This window comes from Amblyraja radiata, chromosome 8 (genome assembly GCF_010909765.2).
Source record: "Amblyraja radiata isolate CabotCenter1 chromosome 8, sAmbRad1.1.pri, whole genome shotgun sequence".
Lineage (NCBI taxonomy): Eukaryota > Metazoa > Chordata > Chondrichthyes > Rajiformes > Rajidae > Amblyraja > Amblyraja radiata.
This window is the reverse complement of record NC_045963.1, coordinates 41953445-41976813: the sequence shown is the minus strand read 5'-3', so window position 1 is coordinate 41976813 and position 23369 is coordinate 41953445. Positions and strand designations below refer to the sequence as shown.

At 44.9% G+C, this 23369-nt stretch overlaps 1 protein-coding gene across 6 annotated transcripts in view; it reads right to left on the bottom strand.

Moving 5' to 3' along the window:
- filip1 (filamin A interacting protein 1) overlaps nucleotides 1–23369 on the bottom strand; it is a 133475-nt gene that overhangs the window by 53460 nt on the left and 56646 nt on the right. For all 6 annotated transcript variants that reach the window (XM_033025680.1, XM_033025675.1, XM_033025678.1 and 3 more), the window contains 2 exons: nucleotides 8683–8856; nucleotides 1896–2074 (listed from right to left, as the gene is read on the bottom strand). In XM_033025680.1, coding sequence (XP_032881571.1) covers nucleotides 1896–2074; nucleotides 8683–8856 — 353 coding nt within the window. The remainder of the gene's footprint in view (nucleotides 1–1895; nucleotides 2075–8682; nucleotides 8857–23369) is intronic.

Below are 23369 nucleotides of genomic sequence, written 5' to 3'. Positions count from 1 at the left end.
ACACTCGGTAATTTACAGAGGCCAATTAACCTACAAACCTGGGTGCTCCCGTTTCCTCCCACATTCCAAAGAACTGCGGGTTTGTAGGTTAATTGGCCCTCTGTAAAATTGCCCTGAATGTGTAGGGAGTGGATGAGAAAGTGGGATTACATTGAACTAGTGTGAACAGGTGATGGATGCTCAGCCTGGCAGAAGGACTTGTTTCCATGACGTCTTTCTAAACTAAACTATTTCAGTTGAACCATCATAGGGTATAGTACTAAATCCTTTAATAGATACAAAATGCTGGAGTAACTCAGGCAGCATCTCTGGAGAGAAGGAATGGGTGACGTTTCGGGTGACGTCCAGCATTTTGTGTCTATCTTTGGTTTAAACCAGCATCTGCAGCTCCTTCCTACACACATACTAAATAATTTGTTGCGTGATAAACCTATGATGTTTCTCTGGCAATCTATCCATTCACATCATTAATAGTTTGTTATGTTATTTAGTTTCAACTATTAATTACTGAGATCAGTCAAATGAATTGTGTTTTATATTTAGTTTCAGTTTTAGAGATGCAGTGTGGAAACAGGCCCTTTGGCCCACCGATCAGCGATCACCTATACATGTTCTTTCCTACTCACTAGGAACAATTTACAGAAGTAAATAAACCTACAAACTCACATGTCTTTGGAATGTGGGAGGAAACCGGAGCACCTGGAGAAAACCCACGCAGTCACAGGGCGAATGTGCAAACTCTGTACAGACTGCACCCGTACTCAGGATCGAACCCGGGTCTCTGGCGCTGTAAGGCAGCAACTCTACCATTGCACCACCGTGCCACCCTATTTGAGCTCCCTTTGCCTGCGTTTGACCAACATCCTCTGAACCTTTCCTATCCAGAAGGCTGTGGAGGCCAAATCAATGGATATTTTTAAGGCAGAGTTTGATAGATTCTTGATTAAGTACGGGTGTCAGGGGTTGTGGGGAGAAGGCAGGAGAATGGGGTTGAGAGGAATAGATAGATCAGCCATGATTGAATGGTGGAGTAGACTGGGGCTGAATGGCCCTAATTCTCCTCCTATCATTTATGTACTTATGAACTAAACTCCCTGTCCCATTTAGGTGATATTTTCAGCGACTACAGGCGACCAGGCTGCCGCCACATGGTTGCGGGGTGATGCCTGTATGGTCGTGAGTTGGCTCCTCAAGTCGTCTAAAGAATCATAATGTTTTTCTGGTCGCCGCTGGATTTTGAAATATTCGAAACATTTCGGCGACTGTGGGCTTCACGTAGCTTGTCTTCTCCTGTCGTAGGTGCTGTCGTGGGTTGTCGCCAGGATGATGGAGGTTGTCGCCAGGCGACGTTGGTTGTCGCGGGGTGTTGACCGGTGAACTCCATTGGCGACTACCTACGTCAACCAGCGACAGAATGGTCTTCAGTTGCCTTCAGTTGTCGCTGACAGGGTCGTCGCTTGTCATAGCTTGTCGCGGGTGGACGTCGGTTGACTTCGGTTGTCGTAGGTTGTCGCCTGTGTGGTCGTAGATTGTCGTAGGTGTGGTCGTAGGTGGACGTCCTAAGTCGCGATGATTGGGTCGCCGGTTGTCGGTAGCTTGCCGTAGCTTGACGTCGACTAGGTGATAGGTTGTTGTAGCTTGTCATAGACATTGTCGTGGGGGGGGGTCCCAGTCGACGCTTTTTCAGCAACCTCATATGACTGTGACAGTCGCCAGTAGTCTCCAAAAAAATTGCCGAAATGGGACAGGCCCTTTATATCCAGACACCTGTACAAATGTCTTTAAATGTTGTTATTGTACCAGTAAGGCAGCAGCTCTGCCGCTGCACCACTGTGCCGCCACTGTATTTGCGGTCAGCGAACGCAGTGAAGCGCCATGTCTGTCCATGCTCTTACCTCTCTCGATCCTGCTCCAGGAGGTTAGTGAATTCGTCACTCTTGTTCATGTAGTCGGTGTGCTTGTGCTTCTCATTCTCCAGCTCGTACACGGTTTGCCGGTGGCACTTCTCAGCCAGGAGCAGCTGCTCCAGCATTCGCCGGTACGTTTCCCTGTGCTTCGCCACCAACATCTCCAACTGTGGCGGGGGAAAGGAAAAGCAACTTTGGTTTGGGAACAGCTCCATCCAAGACCGCAAGAAATTGCAAACAATTGGGTTAACATGTGATGAGCGTTTGACGACACTGAGCTTGTACCTGCCGGCGTTTAGGTGAGGGGGACCTCATTGAAACGTACCTAATGGTGAAAGGCCTGGATAGAGTGGATGCAGAGAGGATGTTTCCACTCATGGGAGAGTCTAGAACCAGAGGCTATAGCCTTAGAATAAAAGGATGTACCTTTAGAAAGGAGATGAGGTGGACTTTTTTTAGTCAGCGGGTGGTGAATCTGTGGAATTCATTGCCACGGCTTTGGAGCCAAGTAATGATATTTTTATGGCGGAGATTGACAGATTCTTCATTAGTATGAGTGTCAGGGGTTATGGGAAGAAGGCAGGAGAATGGGGCTGAGAAGGAAAGATAGATCAGCCATGATTGAATGGCAGAGTAGACTTGATGGGCCAAATGGCCTAATTCTGCTCCTATATGTTATGAACGTATGAACTTATAAATGCTGTTGTAGCACCTGTTTCCACACCTCACCAGGCAGCTTGTTCCATATATCCATATATCCAACACGTTCTGAGTGAAAGAGTTGCCCCTCAGGTTCCTATTAAATATCAAACTATCAACTATCAAAGAAGAGGAAGTACTGACACTTTTGAGAAATATAAAAGTGGATAAGTCTCCAGGTCCGGACAGGATATTCCCTAGGACATTGAGGGAAGTTAGTGTAGAAATAGCAGGGGCTATGACAGAAATATTTCAAATGTCATTAGAAACGGGAATAGTGCCGGAGGATTGGCGTACTTCGCATGTTGTTCCATTGTTTAAAAAGGGGTCTAAGAGTAAACCTAGCAATTATAGACCAGTTAGTTTGACGTCAGTGGTGGGCAAATTAATGGAAAGGATATTTAGAGATAATATATATAAGCATCTGGATAAACAGGGTCTGATTAGGAACAGTCAACATGGATTTGTGCCTGGAAGGTCATGTTTGACTAATCTTCTTGAATTTTTTGAAGAGGTTACTCGGGAAATTGATGAGGGTAAAGCAGTGGATGTTGTATATATGGACTTCAGTAAGGCCTTTGACAAGGTTCCTCACGGAAGGTTGGTTAAGAAGGTTCAATTGTTGGGTATTAATGGTGGAGTAGCAAGATGGATTCAACAGTGGCTGAATGGGAGATGCCAGAGAGTAATGGTGGATGGTTGTTTGTCAGGTTGGAGGCCAGTGACTAGTGGGGTGCCACATGGATCTGTGTTGGGTCCACTGTTGTTTGTCATGTACATCAATGATCTGGATGATGGTGTGGTAAATTGGATTAGTAAGTATGCAGATGATACTAAGATAAGTGGGGTTGTGGATAATGAAGTAGATTTTCAAAGTCTACAGAGAGATTTATGCCAGTTGGAAGAGTGGGCTGAAAGATGGCAGATGGAGTTTAATGCTGATAAGTGTGAGGTGCTGCATCTTGGCAGGACAAATCAAAATAGGACGTACATGGTAAATGGTAGGGAATTGAAGAATGCAGGTGAACAGAGGGATCTGGGAATAACTGTGCACAGTTCCATGAAAGTGGAATCTCATGTAGATAGGGTGGTAAAGAAAGCTTTTGGTGTGCTGGCCTTTATAAATCAGAGCATTGAGTATAGAAGTTGGGATGTAATGTTAAAATTGTACAAGGCATTGGTGAGGCCAATTCTGGAGTATGGTGTACAATTTTGGTTGCCTAATTATAGGAAGGATGTCAACAAAATAGAGAGAGTACAGAGGAGATTTACTAGAATGTTGCCTGGGTTTCAGAAACTAAGTTACAGAGAAAGGTTGAACAAGTTAGGGCTTTATTCTTTGGAGCGCAGAAGGTTAAGGGGGGACTTGATAGAGGTCTTTAAAATGATGAGAGGGATAGACAGAGTTGGCGTGGATAAGCTTTTCCCACTGAGAGTAGGGAAGATTCAAACAAGGGGACATGACTTGAGAATTAAGGGACATAAGTTTAGGGGTAACATGAGGGGGAACTTCTTTACTCAGAGAGTGGTGGCTGTGTGGAATGAGCTTCCAGTGAAGGTGGTGGAGGCAGGTTCGTTTTTATCATTTAAAAATAAATTGGATAGTTATATGGACGGGAAAGGAATGGAGGGTTATGGTCTGAGCGCAGGTATATGGGACTAGGGGAGAATACGTGTTCGGCACGGACTAGAAGGGTCGAGATGGCCTGTTTCCGTGCTGTAATTGTTATATGGTTATATGGTTAAATCTTGGACACAATAAACTGAAGATGTTGTCTGACAAAACAATGGACACAAAGTGCTGGGTATCTTGACAGGCCAAGCAGCATCTCGGGAGAACATTGATAGGTGACATTTTGGGTCTTCGGACCAAAACGTGGCCTATGCATATTCTCCAGATATACAGCCTGAACCGCTAAATCACTTCAGCACTTAGTGTGTTTTTTTTCGATTAAAACCCTGCTCCTCTCACCTTAAACATATGTCCTCTTCTTCGCAGTTCGCCGATACTGGGAAAAAGATTGTGCATTCATACTATCTATTACCCTCATGATTCTATACATCTCTATAATATCATGCCTCAGCCTCCTGTGCTACAGGGAATAACGTCCTAGCCTGGCCAGTAATTTTCTTTGTAACCTATTTATGTTACAAACATCTCAATATCTTACAAGTATGGTCAACGTTGGTGAAGATACCTTCACACGATATTTCTCAACCACCATATCAATCCTTTCATGAACCACAAAATATCTGTTCAATTAATTAACAATGAGTCGTCAAGAGAGTTTAATTGTCATAGGCACCAGGACCAGAACAATGAAATTCTTACTTGCTGCAGCTTTGTAGGCACATTATCGCAATGACATAACAAATATACAATTAAAACGTCGCCTGTCCATTTCTTTCACAGATGGTGTCTGGCTTGCTGAATTCCTCCAGCACTATGTGTTTTGAAATAAATATACAATAACTATAATATAATAAATGACCAGTTATACTGGGTAACAAGAGCTTACTAGTGCAGTACTCTCTGTCAATAAGGATCTCTGTTAATCTAATATTATTATGCCCCGATATTACCCTCACACACTTAGGTAACATTGCATTCAAGGATTTAAAAGACATTTGGAGTGTTACATGGACAAGAAAGGATTATAGAGGGATATGAGCCAAATACAGGCAGTTGGGACTATTGTAGATGGGGTATCTTGGTCAGCATGGGCAAGTTGGGCTGAAGGGACTGTTTGCGTTCTCTATGATTCTATGACTATGTCTATATGAGTGTTAGCCTAGCTTTGGTTGATGTGCTCATCTGTTTGTATGAACTTAGTTTACAACAGCGATTCCAACTTCCTGACACCACTGACACAACGCAATCTGCAGCTGCATTCCACGCTACTGATGCCCACCATGTATTATTGAGATCTCACCAACTGTGCCCCCCAACTCACTCACATCCCTTTTGTACACTGGGCAAACCACAGCATAGAATCATAAAGTCATGGAGTCATACAGCACGGAAACAGGCCCTTCAGCCTGTCATGCTCATGCTGACCAAGATGCCCCATCTACGCTAGTACCAGCTGCCTGCATTTGGCCCATATCCCTCTAAACCTTTCCTATCCATGTACATGTCCAAATGTCTTTGAAATATTGTTATAGTACCTGCCTCAATTACCTCCTCTGGCTGCTTGTTCCATATACCTGCCACCCTCTGTGTGAAGAAATTGCCCCTCAGGTTCCTTTTAAATCTTTCCACTCTCACATTAAAGCTATGTCCACCAGTTCTTGATTCCCTAACCCTGGGTAAAAGACTGCATTCATCTTATCTACTCCCCTCATGGTTTTACACACCTCTATAAGATCACCCCTAAGGGGTAAACCATTTAGAACGGAGACGAGGAAACACTTTTTCTCACAGAGAGTTGTGAGTCTGTGGAATTCTCTGCCTCAGAGGGCGGTGGAGACCGGTTCTCTGGATACTTTCAAGAGAGAGCTGGATAGGGTTCTTAAAGATAGCGGAGTCAGGGGATATGGGGAGAAGGCAGGAACGGGATACTGATTGGGGATGATCAGCCATGATCACATTGAATGGGGGTGCTGGCTTGAAGGGCCGAATGGCCTACTCCTGCACCTATTGTCTATTGTCTATTGTCTAAGCCTCCTGTGCTCCAAGAATAAAGTCCTCTCCTGGCCGACCTTTCCCTATAGCTCAGGTCTTCAAGCCCTGACAACATCCTTAAAACATGGCAACATCCTCGTAACATGGGCAGAGATCACCCACGTCTGGCTGACAGCTTACCTTCTTCCCAATCCAACACCAGAACAGTGGATGCCACATTTCGTAGACTTTGTGCATTCACCTTATCTACCCTCCTCGTAATTTTGCCCATCTCTATACGATCACTCCTCAGCCTCCTGCTCTCCAAGTAATAGAGTCCTAGCCTATCCAACCTCCCTCTACAGCACAGCCTGTTGAGCCCATCAGCAGATGGGGTTTAATCTGCCTGCTCCTGGTGCCACTTGTTGCGCTCTGAAATGATGCACCCGGACTTGTCTTTGCCAACCCCTGCTGATCGCAACTGAAACGTGGTGGTGTGATATCATTCAATGGCTGTCACTGCCAATCAAATGACTACAGCGCCATTTCCCACCACTGCAGAACTGCTTCTATTTGTGGAATCAAACACTTCACCAGTGTGAGTTGTGTGTGCATTCACAATTAATTTGAAATCCGTGATTTAATCCTGGTAGAAACAAGGAACTGCAGATGCTGGTTTTTACCAAAGATAGACACAAAGTGCTGGAATAACTCAGCGGGTCAGGCAGCATCAGGAGAGGGAACTAGACAGAAGACATTTTGGACAAAGCCCCACTTCTGAAGAGGTGTCTTGACCCAAAACGTCACCCATTCCTTCTCTCCAGAGATACTGCCTGTCCCACTGAGTTACTCCAGCATTTTGTGTCTATCCCCTCTACTCTTTTGCAGCTTTATCTCCCCTACTGTAATCAATGTGAAGAAGGGTCCCAACCAAAAACGTCGCCCATCCATCTTTAGTTTTAGTTTTAGAGATACAGAGTGGAAACAGGCCCTTCGGCCCACCTAGTCCGCACCGACCAGCGATCCCCGCACATTAACACTACCCTACACACACTGGGGACAATTTACACATACCACGCCAATTAACCTACAAACCTGGTAGACAAAAGCGCTGGAGAAACTCAGCGGGTGCAGCAGCATCTATGGAGCGAAGGAAATAGGCAACGTTTCGGGCCGAAACCCTTCTTCAGTTTTCCAGCATCTGCAGTTCCTTCTTAAACAACCTACAAACCTGTATGTCTTTGGAGTGTGGGAAGAAACCAAAGATCTCTGAGAAAACCCACGCAATCACGGGGAGAACGTACAAATTCCGTACAGACAGCACCCGTAGTCAGGATCGAACCTGGGTCTCCGGTGCTGCAAGCGCTGTAAGGCAGCAACTTTACTGCTGTGCCACGGTGCCACCCATTTTCCCAATTTAATCCTGGTGTTCCATACACTGGCCTAACAATTCATTCAGTTTAAAAGAGATGCACGGGGCAATTTTATTACACACACGGTACTGAATACCTGGAACGTGCTGCCAGGGGTGGCGGGGGAAGCAGATATGATAGTGGCGTTTAAGAGGCTTTTGGATAGGCACATGGATATGAAGGGAATGGAGGGATATGGGTCATGTGCAGGCAGATTATATGCATCCAGCATCTGCAGGTACTTGTTTCTACAGTTAAGAGTTGGTCTTGGCATCATGTTCAGCACATGCATTGGTTACAACTACGTTTGTTGGGGGTTGGGGAGCGTTGTAATTGTGCTGCTCTAGGGGCCAATTGTAATTCAGCACATCATCTGTCCATTGTCTCTGCAGATGCTGCTTGCTTGCTCAGTTACTTCAGCATTTTTTTTTGCTAAACTTTACTAATCTCAGTTCCAATGAAACTGTGCTGCGAAAGGGGCCAACACTGTGTCTTTGTCCTCACTGTGGACTGTGACAAACGCTCCCCAACCCCCAACAAACGTACTTGCAACCATTCATGGGTGTGGGCTGCAGCGGGCTCTGGGCATCCTCGTCCCAGCACCACTCCCAGCTGCTGCCTCTGCTGGTCTCTGCCACCCTGTTGCATTAATGGGCCCGTAAAGCTGAAACAAGTGAGCAATTTAAATAATTTAGAGTTTAGAGATATAGCGCGGAAACAGGCTTTTCGGCCCACTGGGTCCATGCCAACCTGCGATCACCCAGCACATCCTACACACCAGAGACAATTTACAATCTTTACCAAAGCCAATTAACCTACAAACCTGTACGTCTTTGGAGTGAGGGTGGAAACTCTTGAGATGTCTGTCTCTTGCCGTTCACTGGGATGCTAAGAGTGCATTTTCACTGCCAATATAACACCCGGGAAAACATTGCAATCTGACCCATTGTCCCTGCCAGCTCCCACCGCCAACCACACCCAGCACCAAGGGTTTACGAGGCAAGCTTCAAGACATTAACTTCATGTAAGGTGGGTATATGATGTAGGGATGAATCCATACCTCTGCCATGGGCTTCTCATATACATCCTCCCCCGGAGACTTCTCCTGGAAGTGACTGGCATCTCTGGATAAAGTCCGCAAAATCTTCTCAGGAACGGCCAGGCCATAATAAGCTTCAAGGGACTCCGGCTTAATATTATCTGACTTCAGCAGCAGAATGACATCCTCCCGGGCCTGCAAAGATCGATTAAAACATGCTTACGTTGAATTCCAAAGCTAACACTTCATATGAAGATAAATGAAAACAAAGTAACCCAATGTCATGTTGTTATAGAGTCATCCAGCATGGAAACAGGCCCATCGGCCCAACCTGCCCACACCGACCAACATGTCCCATCTACACTTGTCCCACCTGCCTGTGTTTATTCATATCCCTCTAAACCTAACCTATCCATGTTCCTGTCTAAATGAGATATCTTATGAGATAATACAACTCTTGTGAAGTCCAACATGTTAATTTACAGTAAGGGTTCTCTATCCTGTGCTTCACCTAACGGCAAAAACTGACAGCCTGCACAATCATGATTTATCCCTGGACTTTGCATCAAATCCCTTCCTTACAGAAAGAGTGTGTGTGTGTGTGTGTGTGTGTGTGTGTGTGTGTGTGTGTGTGTGTGTGTGTGTGTGTGTGTGTGTGTGTGTGTGTGTGTGTGTGTGTGTGTGTGAGTGCGCGCGCGTGCGTGTGCGTGTGCGTGTGTGTGTGTGTGTGTGTGTGTGTGTGTGTGCACGTGATTGAGTGTGTGTGTGTGTGTGTGTGCGATTGAGTGCGTGTAGTTTGTGTGTGTGTGTATCTGTGTGTGTTTGTGTGTGTTGGGGTGCGTGTGTGTTGGGTTGTGTGTGCCGTCCTTATTTCAGATACGCACTACTCGCAGAATGAAAACGTTGTTCCTGACGTCCATCTTAAATGTCTCTTCACTCATCTTACGCCCATGCCCTTTAACTGTAGAATCTTCTACCTTGGGGAAAAAGACTGAACGTTTACTCAACCCACACCCCTCATGATCTTGTACACCTCAATAAGGGCAGGGAGTTGCCCCATGGGGCCGACACAGGGCAATTTAGAATGGGATATGTTTAAGTCAGATTGGGTGCAACAGTATCTGACTCCAGTATCATCACTTCCCTGCACATCATCGATGTGTCTGCCCGGTTTACACTTCAGTCTTGAATCCACAACCTACACTTCAGAAGCAGCCATCTCACCAAGCGCACCACAGGGCACATTCTTTTGTGACAGTATTTGAGCTGATTACATATCTAGGTCCCAGAGGTGAAATAATATAGAGGATGCAATTAGTTGTGGACTTGAAAGCCTTGTCCAACATCTTGGATATTTGTAGTTTAGTTTACTTTATTATTATGTTACGTGCACCGAGGAACAGTGAAAGGCTTTTATGTTGCTTGCTATCCAGTTAGTAAAAAGGCAATACATAAGAAGAGTCTCGACCCGAAATGTCACCCATTCCTTCTCTCCAGAGATGCTGCCTGTCCTGCCGAGTTACTCAAGCTTTTTGTGTCTATCTTATACATAAATACAATCAAGCCGTCCACAGTGTACAGGATACTGAGTTGGATGATCAGCCATGATCATATTGAATGGCGGTGCAGGCTCGAAGGGCCGAATGGCCTACTCCTGCACCTATTTTCTATGTTTCTATGTACAGATACAGGATAAAAAGAATAACATTAATTGCAAGATAAAGTCCAATAAAGTCTGATTAAAGATGGATCAATGGTCTCCAATGAGGTATTTGGTAGGTCAGGTCCGCTCTCTAATTGGTGATAGGACGATTCAGTTGCCTGATAACAGCTGGGGAAAAAACTGTCCCTGAATCTGGAACACAAGGAACTGTAGATGCTGGTTCACAAGAAAAGACACGAGAGATGTGTGAGTTACTATAGCTCTTTGCGACAGTCTCGGATATTTCCCACAGTTGCTCTGCTTCATTTGATGCTCCCATTGTTTTCATTTCCAAACCCAACTTACGACACTGTTCTGTACAACTTCCATGTTCTGGGTAAAGAACCTAAACTAGAGCAGCTGTAAATGATTGTGTGGTTGAAAAAATCAATTCTCATTTTAACTCAAAGCAGCCCAGACAAAGGCGTTCCTTTCCAGACTTTTTAAACACACGTGGAGACTATGTGGTCTCCCAGTATGAAATCCTTGTGTCAACTAAAAACAGAGCTGAAATGAGATCATTGGAAAAATGGGAATGTCTTCACGTAGACTCGAATGGCCGTCTGTTGAGTTAGTGTCACAGCATCCCTTGTTCATGTGTCTCTACCTCCCATACTCCCTTCTTTCGAGTTTATATAAAGGCTAAGTGTAAGGGAGCGGTGATGTATTGAAAAATAAACAGAGGGAGATCAGGAAGTATGTCATTTGTGGGTTTATTTACAGTAGCCCATTCAGCTTTGGAATCCAAGTTGCACTTTGCACTTGCACAATGAGGGAACAGGATGACAAGGAGTTATTGGGCAAAGACAACGCCAGTGGTCCCTATGATACCAAATTCAACATGGCCAATGGCTGTTAGTAAAATCCTCAAAAGGACACAAAGTGCTACAGTAACTCAATGGGGCAGGCAGCCTCTCTGAGTCCGAAAAAAGTTCTCGACCTAAAACGTCCCCTATCCACATTCTCCAGAGAGAAGACAGGCACATTCTCTTTGGAGAATGTAGATCAGTGACGTTTTGGGTCGAAACCCTCCTTCTGACAGATTGGGGGGTGGGGAGAAGGGGGGGTGGTGGGATAGAAGAAAGATGGAAAAGGGGAGTGGCAGGACAAAGCCTGGCAGGTAATAGGTCAACACAGGATAGGGGGCGGGGAATTTTGATAGGCAAACGGTTGCAACAAAGGCCAGAGTTAAGAACAGAAGGTGTGCGACAGGTTTGAAGAGTTGCAGATTGTGAAGCCAGAGGAAGGAAAGTCGGGGGGATAGCAAAAATCATTTCTAATCTTTAAGCTAAATGTTGTCCTTAGACTTTGCTTAAGACTTTAGAGATACACGCAGAAACAGGCCCTTCGGCCCATCGGGTCCACGATCACCCCGTACACTACATCATCCTACATACTAGGGATAATTTACAATTTTACCAAAACCAATTAACCTAAAAACCAGTACATCTTTGGAGTGTGGGAGAAAACCGGAGCAACCAGAGAAAACCCATGCGGTCACAGGGAGAACTTGCAAACTCCATAGCACCCAAAGTCAGGATCGAACCCGGGTCTCTGGCGCTGTGAGGTAGCAGCTCTACCAGCTGCCAGCAGCTATGCCACTGTGCCGATTTTTAACAATATGCCTTTCACTGAGCTTTCCATTTAGTATCTTTAAATTCATATGTTCTTGCTATACAGGTTTATATCTCCTCTCTGAATATTTGTTTTTAGCCCTGGCAGTCAGTGGAAGCTCTATGAGTTCAAATGAGATGCCTATGGAAAGTAGGGTTAGCAACAATCCTGGATTGTACAGGAGATCCTGTACCCAAAAGGAAACTTGGTTGTCATAATACGTTTTCATTTAGTTTAGAGATATAGCATGGCAGCAGGCCCTTCAGCCCACTGAGTCCATGCTGACCACCATTATGTTAGTCATGCATTTTGATGGGAAGAATGAGCCTATAAAAGATAGGAGAAACAAGGAAATTACAGAAGACACACCCTGAAACATTAAACTGTTTCTCTGAACCCACTGGTGTTGCCCGATCTGCTGAGTTCTCCAAAGCAAACAAGACCCATTATAAGTGTGTAGAAACAAGTAACTGCAGATGCTGGTTTACAAAAAGGACACAAGCTGCAGGAGTAACTCAGCCAGTCAGGCAGGATCTCCGGAGTTATGTTCTCCAGAGATGCTGACTGTCCATCAGAGTTACTGCAGCATTTTGTCTCTGCTTCTATAAAATATACCGTTCTAAATGGGGTGACATAGCAGAGGGGCCTGGGAGAGTTGGTGATCTAACCACTGAAGGCAGCAAGGCAGGGTGAAAGCATGGTTCATATGACACACACAGTTCTGGGTTATATCAGTGAAGAGACAGAGTGTTAAAGCAAGGAAGTCATGCTGAACAGGTGTCAGGGGTTAGGGGGGGGAGGCAGGAGAATGAGGTTAGGAGGGAGAGATAGATCAGCCATGATTGGATGGCGGAGTAGACTTGATGAACCTTTATAAGATACTGGTTTAGCCTCAGCTTGAGTATTGTGTTCAATTCTGCCTGCCACATTGTAGGAAAGATGTGGAGGCATCAGGGAGGCTCCAGAGGAGATTTGCCAGAGGTTCCTTTTGTACTTGTGTATGGCATGATTGTTTTCATGTGTAGTTGTATCTGACTTGACAGGATAGCACGAAAAAAAAAGTTTTCACTGTACCTCAGTAGGCTTGACAAAGACAAACCTAAACCTGTGAGCAAGTGAAACATTACACTCTTATTATGGAAAAAATGCATAAAGTGCTGGAATAGTGGATCAGGCAGCATCCCTCGGAGAACATGGATAACTGATGTTTCAGGTCATGATGTGACCTATCCATATTCTCCAGAGATGCTGCCTGACCCGCTGAATTACTCCTGCATTTCAGGTCTTTTTTTGTAAACCCGCATCAGCAGTTACTTGTTTCTACACTCTTATAATGGGCCTTGGTGCTTTGAAGAACTCAGCAGGTCAAGCAACACCAGTGGGTTCAGCGAAATAGTTTAACGTTTCAGAGTGGCACAGTGGTGCAGCTGGTAGAACTGCTGCTGCATAGCACCAGTGGCATGGAGTTCGATCTTGATCTCAGCTGCTGTCTGTGTGGAGTTTGCACATTCTCTGTGACCGTGTTGGTTTCCTCCCACATCTCAAAGACGTGTGGGTTTGTAGGTTAACTGGCCTCTGTAAATTGCCCCTGATGTGTTGATTGTCGATAGAACTAGTGTGAACGGGTGATTGATGGCCGGCGTGGACTCGGTCTGTTTCCATGCTGTATCTCGAAAACTAAAAGTAAAACTCTTCAAGGTTTTTGGATTTTCATTTCTTGTGTGGTTGGGGCTGTGGGGCTTCACAGATCAAAAGCCCCACGGTGCACATGTGCTGGCTCTTAAACGACCCAGGATAATCTGCATGGTAGTTACTTATTGGAGAGTGAATCAATTTTTCTAATATGTAGACCAGAATTTATTTTAAAGACCAGACACTCCACAACACAACTCCCTCACAACTTTACAACACCGTCAAACTTCTGCTGGACTACGAATGGCTTTGTCCTTTTCACATGGTTCCAGTTAAGCAGTCGGAGATGTTTAATTTTTTTTAAACCCTGCCCACGCAAGCCTGTTCTGCTCCAATGCCAAAACATTCAACAGGATGATGTCACTTTTCTGAGAACAGAGCAGTCAGGCAGGGAGTTTGGTGCTTACGTAATTAATTATCTCCACACAGGCTTTCAGCCAAAGTCTACTGCGGTGCAGGTCTCTGAACATTAACCCTAACAATGTGGCGTTTCCAAATGACTGACAATTAGACCTTGTCTGGTAAGCAATCACAATGGTCCGACCTACACAAGGTCAACAGTACCACTTGCTTTATCGACAAGATGAGAGTCGAGAGTCAAGAGTGTTCTAGCATATGTTCCAAACAGAACAATGAAATTCTTACTTGTAGCAGCACCACAGAACATGTAAACATAGTACACTGTAAACCATATAATAAACATAATAAATGTTTATATATATCCATACACACCCATATATATATATATATATATATATATAGGTGTGTATGCATATACACACACATAAAACAAATAAACAAACAATAAAAGTGCAAAAAGACAATACCAATGCCTCCATGTCTATGTAGTTCAGTGTTTATTTGATGGTTCTAGTGTTTAATAGCCTGATGGTTATAGGAAAGAAGCTGCTTCTGAACCTAGATGTTACAGTTTTTAGGCTCCTGTACCTTCTTCCCGAAAGCAGGAGTGAATTGAACATGTGGCCAGGATGGTGTGGGTCTCTGCTGATGCTGACTGTCTTTTTGAGGCAGCGACTCTTGTAGATCTCTTCGATGGTGGGAAGGGGGTCAGTACCTGTGGTGGACGGGGTAGTGTTTATCACTTTTTGCAATCTTCTTCGCTCCTGAGCGCTCATGTTGACAAACCAGGCTGTGATGTAACCAGCCAATATGCTTTCTACTGCATACTTGTAGAAGTTAAAGAGATGTGAGCTGTCCATTGAACACAACAATCTGTTTGCATGTAGTGTGTTATCAAGAGTCATTTAGCACTTTCCACCTGACCTGAGCAATGATGGAAGTTCCCAGGATACCTTGTTTTCTCACAGATCTATTGGATATGCATACCTTTTGAGAGGCACACAGACATGCAGGGCATGGAGGGATATGGATTATCCTATCACCAACTAGAGAGCAGTCCTAATTTCTCATCTACGTCATTGGAGACCCTCGGACTATCTTTAATCAGACTTTACTGGATTTTATCTTCCACTAAACATTATTGCCTTCATCCTGTACCTGTACCCTGTGGACGGCTTGATTGTAATCATGTAGTGTCTCTCCACTGACTGAATAGCATGCAACATAAAAGCTTTTCACTGTACCTCAGTACACGTGACAATAATAAACTGAACTAAACTAACAAAACTAGATACTGACATGGACAGAAAATTGGTTGGCAGACAGGAAACAAAGAGTAGGGATTAACGGGTCCCTTTCAGAATGTCAGGCAGTGACTAGTGGGGTACCGCAATGCTCGGTGCTGGGACCACAGCTATTTACAATATACATTAATGATTTAGATGACGGGATTCAAAGTAACATTAGCAAATTTGCAGATAGCACAAATCTGGGTGGCAGTATGAACTGTGAGGAGGATGCTATGAGGATGCAGGGTGACTTGGACAGGTTGGGTAAGTGGGCAGATTCATGGCAGATGCAGTTTAATGTGTATAAATGTGAGGTTATCCACTTTAGTGGCAAGAACAGGAAGGCAGATTATAATCTAAATGGTGTCAAGTTGGGGAAAAGGGGACGTACAATGAGATCTGAAGGTCCTTGTTCATCAGTCTATGAAAGTAAGCATGCAGGTACAGCAGGCAGTGAAGAAAGCGAATGGCATGTTGGCCTTCATAACAAGGAGTTGAGTATAGGAGCAAAGAGGTCCTTCTGCAGTTGTACAGGGCCCTAGTGAGACCACACCTGGAGTATTGTGTGCAATTTTGGTCTCCAAATTTGAGGAAGGACAGTCTTGCTATCGAGGGAATGCAGTGTAGGTTCACAAGGTTAATTCCCGGAATGGCAGGACTATCATATGTTGATAGAATGGAGCGACTGGGCTTGTATACACTGGAATTTAGAAGGATGAGAGGGGATCTTACTGAAACATATAAGATTCTTAAGGGATTGGACACGCTAGAGGCAGGAAACATGTCCCCAATGTTGGGGGAGTCCAGAACCAGGGGCCACAGTTTAAGAATAAGGGGTAGGCCATTTAGAACAGAGATGAGGAAAAACTTTTTCACCCAGAGAGTTGTGAATCTGTGGAATTTTCTGCCTCAGAAGGCAGTGGAGGCTAATTCTCTGGATGCTTTCAAGAGAGAGTTAGATAGAGCTCTTAAAGATAGCGGAGTCATGGAATATGGGGAGAAGGCAGGAACGGGTTACTGATTGTGGATGATCAGCCATGACCACAGTGAATGGCGGTGCTGGCTCGAAGGGCCGAATGGCCTATTCCTGCACCTATTGTCTATTGTCAATAAGAGTTGGAAGATAGACACAAAATGCTGGAGTAACTCAGCGGGTCAGGCAGCGGGTCTGGAGAAAAGGAATTGCTGACGTTTCGGGTGAAGACTCGAACTTGAGACCAGATTGAATTTATGTGTAGTATTATCTGATCTGTTTGGATAGCATGCAAAACAAAGCTTTTCACTGTACCTCGATGCACGTGACAATAATACACCACAAACATTCATGTCACCATCAGTTGGGGAGCAGCCAGTGACCGTGTGGAAAATGTAGACCCGGTGTAATTTTTATAAAAATAACCTTTTAGGACAATTTAACAAATAGCAAATGTGAAGCTGTAAGAAAATATTCATTGCAAAATCTCTGCATCAGATTCAATTATTGAGGAAATATATCATTCAGATTGTTCACTAATTTTATCGAATTGGCTGAAAGCTTTGCATGAAGCACAAGGGGCATGAACATGTGATTGGCCCCAGAAGCTGAAAACAAGTGAAATGCTCTGTGAGTCTCTTGGATCCCACGCACCACACGTTTCTTCACTCCGCTCTAGCGTCCATTTCCTCGCTCGATTTTTAGATTTTTTTTTCATTAGTCCTTGCATGTCTAAACACAAAACCTAGAACATAGAACAGTACAGCACAGGAACAGGCCTTTCAGCCCACAATGTCTGTGCCAAACAAACATGATGTCAAGATAAATTAATCTCATCCGCTTGCACATGATCCATATCCCTCCATTTCCTGCATATCCATGCGCCCATCTAAAAGTTTCATAAAATCTCCTATTGCATCCGCCTCCACCACCTCCCCTGCTAGCATGATCCATACCCAGCATTCTCTGTGCAAAAAAACTTGCCCCACACATCTTTAAACTTTGCTCCTTCACCTTAAAACTATTCCCTCTAGTTTTGACATTTCCACCCTGGGTGAAAGCTTCTCACTGTCTACCTCCCATAATTTTTGAGGGATATGGATCATGTGCAGGCAGGTGAGAATATTATAGCTTGGCATCATGCTCGGCACAGTCATGCTGGGCTGAGGGACCTGTTCCTGTGCTATACCTCTATCAGGTCTCCTCTCAACCTCCTACACGCCAGAGAAAAGAATCCAAGTTTGTCCAATCTCTCCTTTTTGCTGATACACTCTAACACAGGCATGGAAGTATTTTGGGTTTGATGAAGGAGACTTCTGTTGGAGAGAACAAAGGATGGATGGAGAGAGGGAGAAAGGAGGGAGGTGAGAGAGAAAAAGAGAGCATGAGAAAAAGAGAGGGAAAGAAAGGGAGAAAGAAAGTGAGAGCAAAAGAGAGAAAGGAGAGAAGAGAGAAAGATAGAAACAACGGGAAACAGAGAGGCGAGAGAAATAGAGAAATAGTGACAGCAGGAGAGAGAAAGAGAGAGAGAGAGAGAAGGGGGAAAAGAATGTGAGAGGAAGAGAGAGGAGGGAGGAGAAAGAGAAAAAAGAAAGGAGAGAAGATTGCAATACAGGGAGTGCAGGAGAGAGAAAGAGAGAGAAGGGGGGAAAAGAAGGGGAGAGGGACAAAGCTAGAAAAGAGAGAGAAGTGTGGGTGAAAGAAAGAAAAAGAGAGCGGAGATTGTGGAATGAGAGAAAGAGAGAGGGCTAAAGAGAGAATGGGAGAGCGAGGGAAAGAAAAAGAACAAGGTTCACGTACACTACCCAGAGCCGATCTGAATCCTCCTTGTTTCTAGAGAAGATCTCTGGGCAAACATTTTGGGCACAATGGGGGAGGTAAGTGACTTAAGACTTCAATTACTTCGTTTTGTTCAGTTTTGATTTTTGTCTATGTGTTTTTAATTATCCACTGACAGCCAACAAAGCCTTGCTCCCAGATTTACCAGCTGTCGAAGGCTGTTAAGGTTTTTCTAGGCCAGCTGACTGTTCCACCAAAAGCTGAGTGTGAAGAAGGGTTCCGACCCAAAACGTCACCTATTCCTTTTCTCCAAGAATCCTGCTTGACTGGCTGAGTTACTCCAGCATTTGTGTCTATCCACCAAAAGCTCTGTTTGTCTGCAGACCACTGTAAATGATAAAGCCCCTTCACATCTGGCCCAGGTAAGTGTCTGGGCCATAGGCAGTGTCCACACACGGGGACAGGATCAACATGGCCCAGACTAGGAGAAGTAGCAGAAAGATATGTTACTTGCTGGCACCAGACTGAGATGCAATTGTTCCCTTAATATCCAGCCTGCCACTTACATCCTTAACAGGCAGATGTTTTGAACGATATACGATCTTAATTTTATGACTTCAAATTCTTAGCTGGCCTCTGCTTGGTCTTTCTCAGCCTGACAGTTTCCTGGTCAGTAGTGGCTCAGCTGTAAATCATTCACCTCCTTCCTCTCTGTGCCATTTTGCTAAACGGTGCTTCTCAGCAAATTACAGACAGGTGTGAAAATTGTTCAAATCCGCGTCGAATCCAACTGATCCACAAGGATTATGTAGAGGCAGGGCTAAGAGAAAATGACATTCCTCTACAGGGCCGACCACTGTACTACTCATTCTGACTGTGATACGGGAGCGGTTGGAGGATGCGGCAGTCACGGAGTCATGCAGCACGGAAACAGGTCCCGTGGCCCACCCCATCCGTGCTGACCATGGATGGTGCACAGCGGCACAGCAGTAGAGTTGCTGCCTTACAGAGCCAGACACCCGGGTTTGATCCTGGCTATGGGTGCTGCCTGTACAGAGTTTGTACGTTCCCCCATGTGACCGCATGGGTTTTCCCCTGGGTGCTCCAGTTTCCTTCCACACTCCAAAGATGTACAGGTTTGTAGGTTAATTGGCTTCGGACTCGGTGGGCCAAAGGGCTGCATCTCTAAAGCCTAAAATCTGAAGTCTAAAGACCAAGCTGCCCTACACTAGTCCTACCTGCCTGCATTTGGCCCATATCCCCCTGAACCTTTCCTAACCATGTACCTGTCCAAATATCTTTAAAATGTTGTTATAGTACTTGCCTCAATTACCTCCTCTGGGAACTCATTCCATAGACCCACCACCTTCTGGGTGGAAATGTTGCCCCCTGGTTGCTACTAAATCTCTCCCTTTTCAACTTAAACCTATGTCCTCTGGTTCTTGATTCACCTACCCTGTGTTAAAGACTGTGCATTCACTCTGTCTATTTCCCTCATGAATTTAAACGCCTCTATAAGATTAGTCTCCTGCACTCCAAGGAATATAGTCTTGGCCTGTCTAACCTCTCCCTGGAGCTCAGGCCCTCAAGTCCTGGCAATATCCTCATAAATCTCTGCACTCTATCCAGCCTAACGTCATTTTTCCTATAGAAGTGTGATCATCAGGATTTCCAAATCATTGGACGCTGGATTATTGGAGTTTTGTTATGAGTCAAGATACTTCACAGAAAGAATCATCGGGCAAAACATGATCCCATGAAACATGAGGGAACAAAGAATTGAGATAGAAAATGGGAAGTGATAGGCTGAACTAAACTAATCTAACCTTAACCCCCCTCCCCCCCAGGCCGTGACCTTTGTTGGTCTGGCTAAACAGATCATCCAGAAAGGCTCTGGAACAAAGGTTGCCAGAAAATCAGTGGTAGAACTGTACTTCTATCAGGTCTTCCCTCAGCCTCCGATGTCCCCAAGAAAATAACCCAAGTTTGTCCAACCTCTCCTTATAGCTAATACCCTCCACTATTGGCAGCATTCTTGTAAAACATGGCTGCACCCTCTCCAAAGCCTCCACATCCATCTTGTAAAGGGGCAACCGGAACTGCACACAATACATCAATTGCGGTCTAACCATCCCATAAAGCTGCACCATAACTACCTGATGCCCTGATCAATGAGGGCACACATACCACATGCCTTCTCTTTCTACGTGTTGTCACTGTCAGGGAGCTATGGACTTGGACCCCAAGATCCCTATGTACATCAATGTAGCACATGCAGACTATGAAGGTTCATCGATAAAAGTTGCTGTTGTTTGTCGGATACAGATCTACCTCCCACACAAATACATTCATATCCACAATCCTCATGAGCAGGGAAGGATTGAAAAGTGCTACCCAGTTGGAACTAAATTCCTTCTTCAATTGTTTAATGAAGAGCTGATCTATTAGCGTAAGTGGAAGTGAATTGTGGTGACATATTCGTTACTAATCTGTCACAGTGTGGTTTCAATCTTCTTCTGTTTTGAAAGAGAGGCGCTTCTGTTATTCTCAAGGGAGTTATTATTGAATCAGCCCAGTGCATTCTTGAACGAATGAGATCACCCCAGCAAGAATAGTGGCCTGGGAACATTACTGAAACAGCTAGTTATTAAACCAATCGGCAAAGAATCACAGAATCAACAAAGGTTAACATTCTCCAGTAAATATAGATTATGACATTCATAGTAATGGGGGAAATATTTCTCAGTAACAAACTTTGAATGCTACATAAAACATAGAACATAGAACGGTACAGCATAGGAACTGGCCCTTTGGCCCACAATGAGGGGGCAGCACAGTGGGGCAGTGGTAGAGTTGCTGCTTCACACCGCCAGAGATCCGGGTTCAATCCTGATTGTGGGTGCTGTCTGTGCAGAGATTGTAGTTCTACCTGCGACCACATAGATTTTCTACGGGTGCTCCAGTTTCCTCCCACATTCCAAAGACGTGCAGGTTTGTAGGTTAATTGGCTTCTGTAAATTACTCCTCATATGTAGGCCATAAAACCAGTGTACAGGTGATCGATGATTGGCGTGGCCCTCATGGGCCAAAGGACCTGATGTTTCCTTGCTGTATCTCTAAAACTAAAAATAAAACTTTGTGCCAAAGATGATGCCAAGTTAAACTGATCTCATCTGCCTGTGCATGATCAGTATTCCTCTATCCCCAGCAATTCACTGTGCCTATCTAAAAGCCTCTTAAATGCCCCCATCGTTCTGCTTCCACCACCACCCCCGGCAATGCGTTGCAGGCCCCCACCACTCTGTAAAAAAACCTGCCTGGCATATGTCTCCATTAAACTTTACTCCTCTCACCTAATAGCTATGCCCTCTAGTGTTCAACATTTCCACCCGGGGAAAAAGGTTCAGACTCTCACCTCTCACAATATCTGCTGAAACTTTGCATAGAATTTAAAATTCCTTGGAATATTTCTTTGATTTTAATAGGACTGGGATAAAATGGTAATCTGAAGGAGTCCTTCATCAGATCTAAGATTGTGCCCAAGCCAGGCGACTCTTCGTGTGAAAGTCACAGAAGTGGATCTGCGATCACTCATTACAATCGCTCCGCTCTCACTTGCTCTCTACACCGACTCTACTCTTACTTTAACTATGCTCTTCTAAATCTCCTCTCACATCTGTCCATTCTCCGACTCCCGGGACCAGAAGACCTTCCGCAACGACTCCTGGCGATCGAACTTTACTGGACTTTGTCTTGCACTAAACGTTATTCAAGTTATTCCCATTATCATGTATCTGTAGGTACACAAAATTGCTGGAGGAACTCAGCGGGTGCAGCAGCATCTATGGAGCGAAGGAAATAGGCGACGTTTCGGGCCGAAACCCTTCTTCAGACATCAGTCTGAAGAAGGGTTTCGGCCCGAAACGTCGCCTATTTCCTTCGCTCCATAGATGCTGCTGCACCCGCTGAGTTCCTCCAGCAATTTTGTGTACCTTCGATATTCCAGCATCTGCAGTTCCCTTTTGAACATCATGTATCTGTACACTGGATGGCTCGATTGTAATCATACATTGTCTTTCCATTGACTGGTTAGCACGCAACAGCAGCTTTTCACTATACCTCAGTACACATGACAATAAACTAAACTACAGACCTTACTTCCCAGTAAATATACCACATGCTGAGCACACAACTGGCATCAAAGACTAATTTACATGGTCTGCCTCAGTGCGTGACTGACCACATGTGAAAGTGATTCGACATCAGTGGATAAGGAGATGTGCGGGTGGCTCAGTCTGGCAACTCTCCCTCCTCTGAGTCTGAAGGTTGTGGACTCAAGATGCAAACCAGAAGAACTAATTACCTAGTCTAGGCTGGGACTCAGGTAGTACAAAGAAAGTCCTGTGGTATTGCCGTTGGTACAATAAGCTTCCTCACAGTGCCAGAGACCCAAGTTTAATTCTGACCTCATATGCTGTCTGTGTGGAGTTTGCACAAGCTTCCTGTGACCACATGAGTTTCATCTGGGTGCTCCGGTTTCCTCCCACATGGTTTAGGTATAAGTTTATTTTTGGTGGTAAGGTTTGTCCTCTTCTGATCTGACTGCCAGTGATAGGAATCAGAGCGGCATCCGAGGGAGGGGGCATTGTCACAACACACATACAATCAAGTCAGACTCAAATGCAATAGGTAGAGAAAAGGGGAAGATACTGAGTGAAGAATATAATGCTGAGCATTGCAGTGCATCAGTTCCATTGACAAAGTCCAATGACTGCAAAGGTGCAGATGTAAGTCGGACAGTACCCTCGTTTATGGGAAGGTGCAGAGGCTTGAAAGTGTGCAACACCAGACTCAGGAACATGGTTTAACATAGAACTACTGTGAATGGGTGATCGATGGTCGGCATGGACTCGGTGGGCCAAAGGGTCTGATAATAGAGCGGAAGAGGCTATTCCTGAGTCTGGTGGTGCGTACTTTCAAATTTCTGCATGCTGGGAGCAGAGAGAAGAAGGGATTACCTTTGATTAAGTTGGCTGTTTTTCCGGGGCACATCCCAAAAGACGTGTGAGTTTGCAGGTTAATTGACCTACTGTAGGCGTGGGTGCAAAAGTGGGATAACAAAGAACTAGTGTGAATGGGTGATCGATGGTCGATGTAGACTCGGTGGGCCAAAGGGCCTAATTTCATGCTGTATCATTCAATCAATTTGATGGCTCAAATTGCCCAAGCAGAATATGAGGTGCTGTTTCTCCACTTTGCGTGTGGCCTCACTCTGGCAATGGAGGAGGCCCAGGACAGA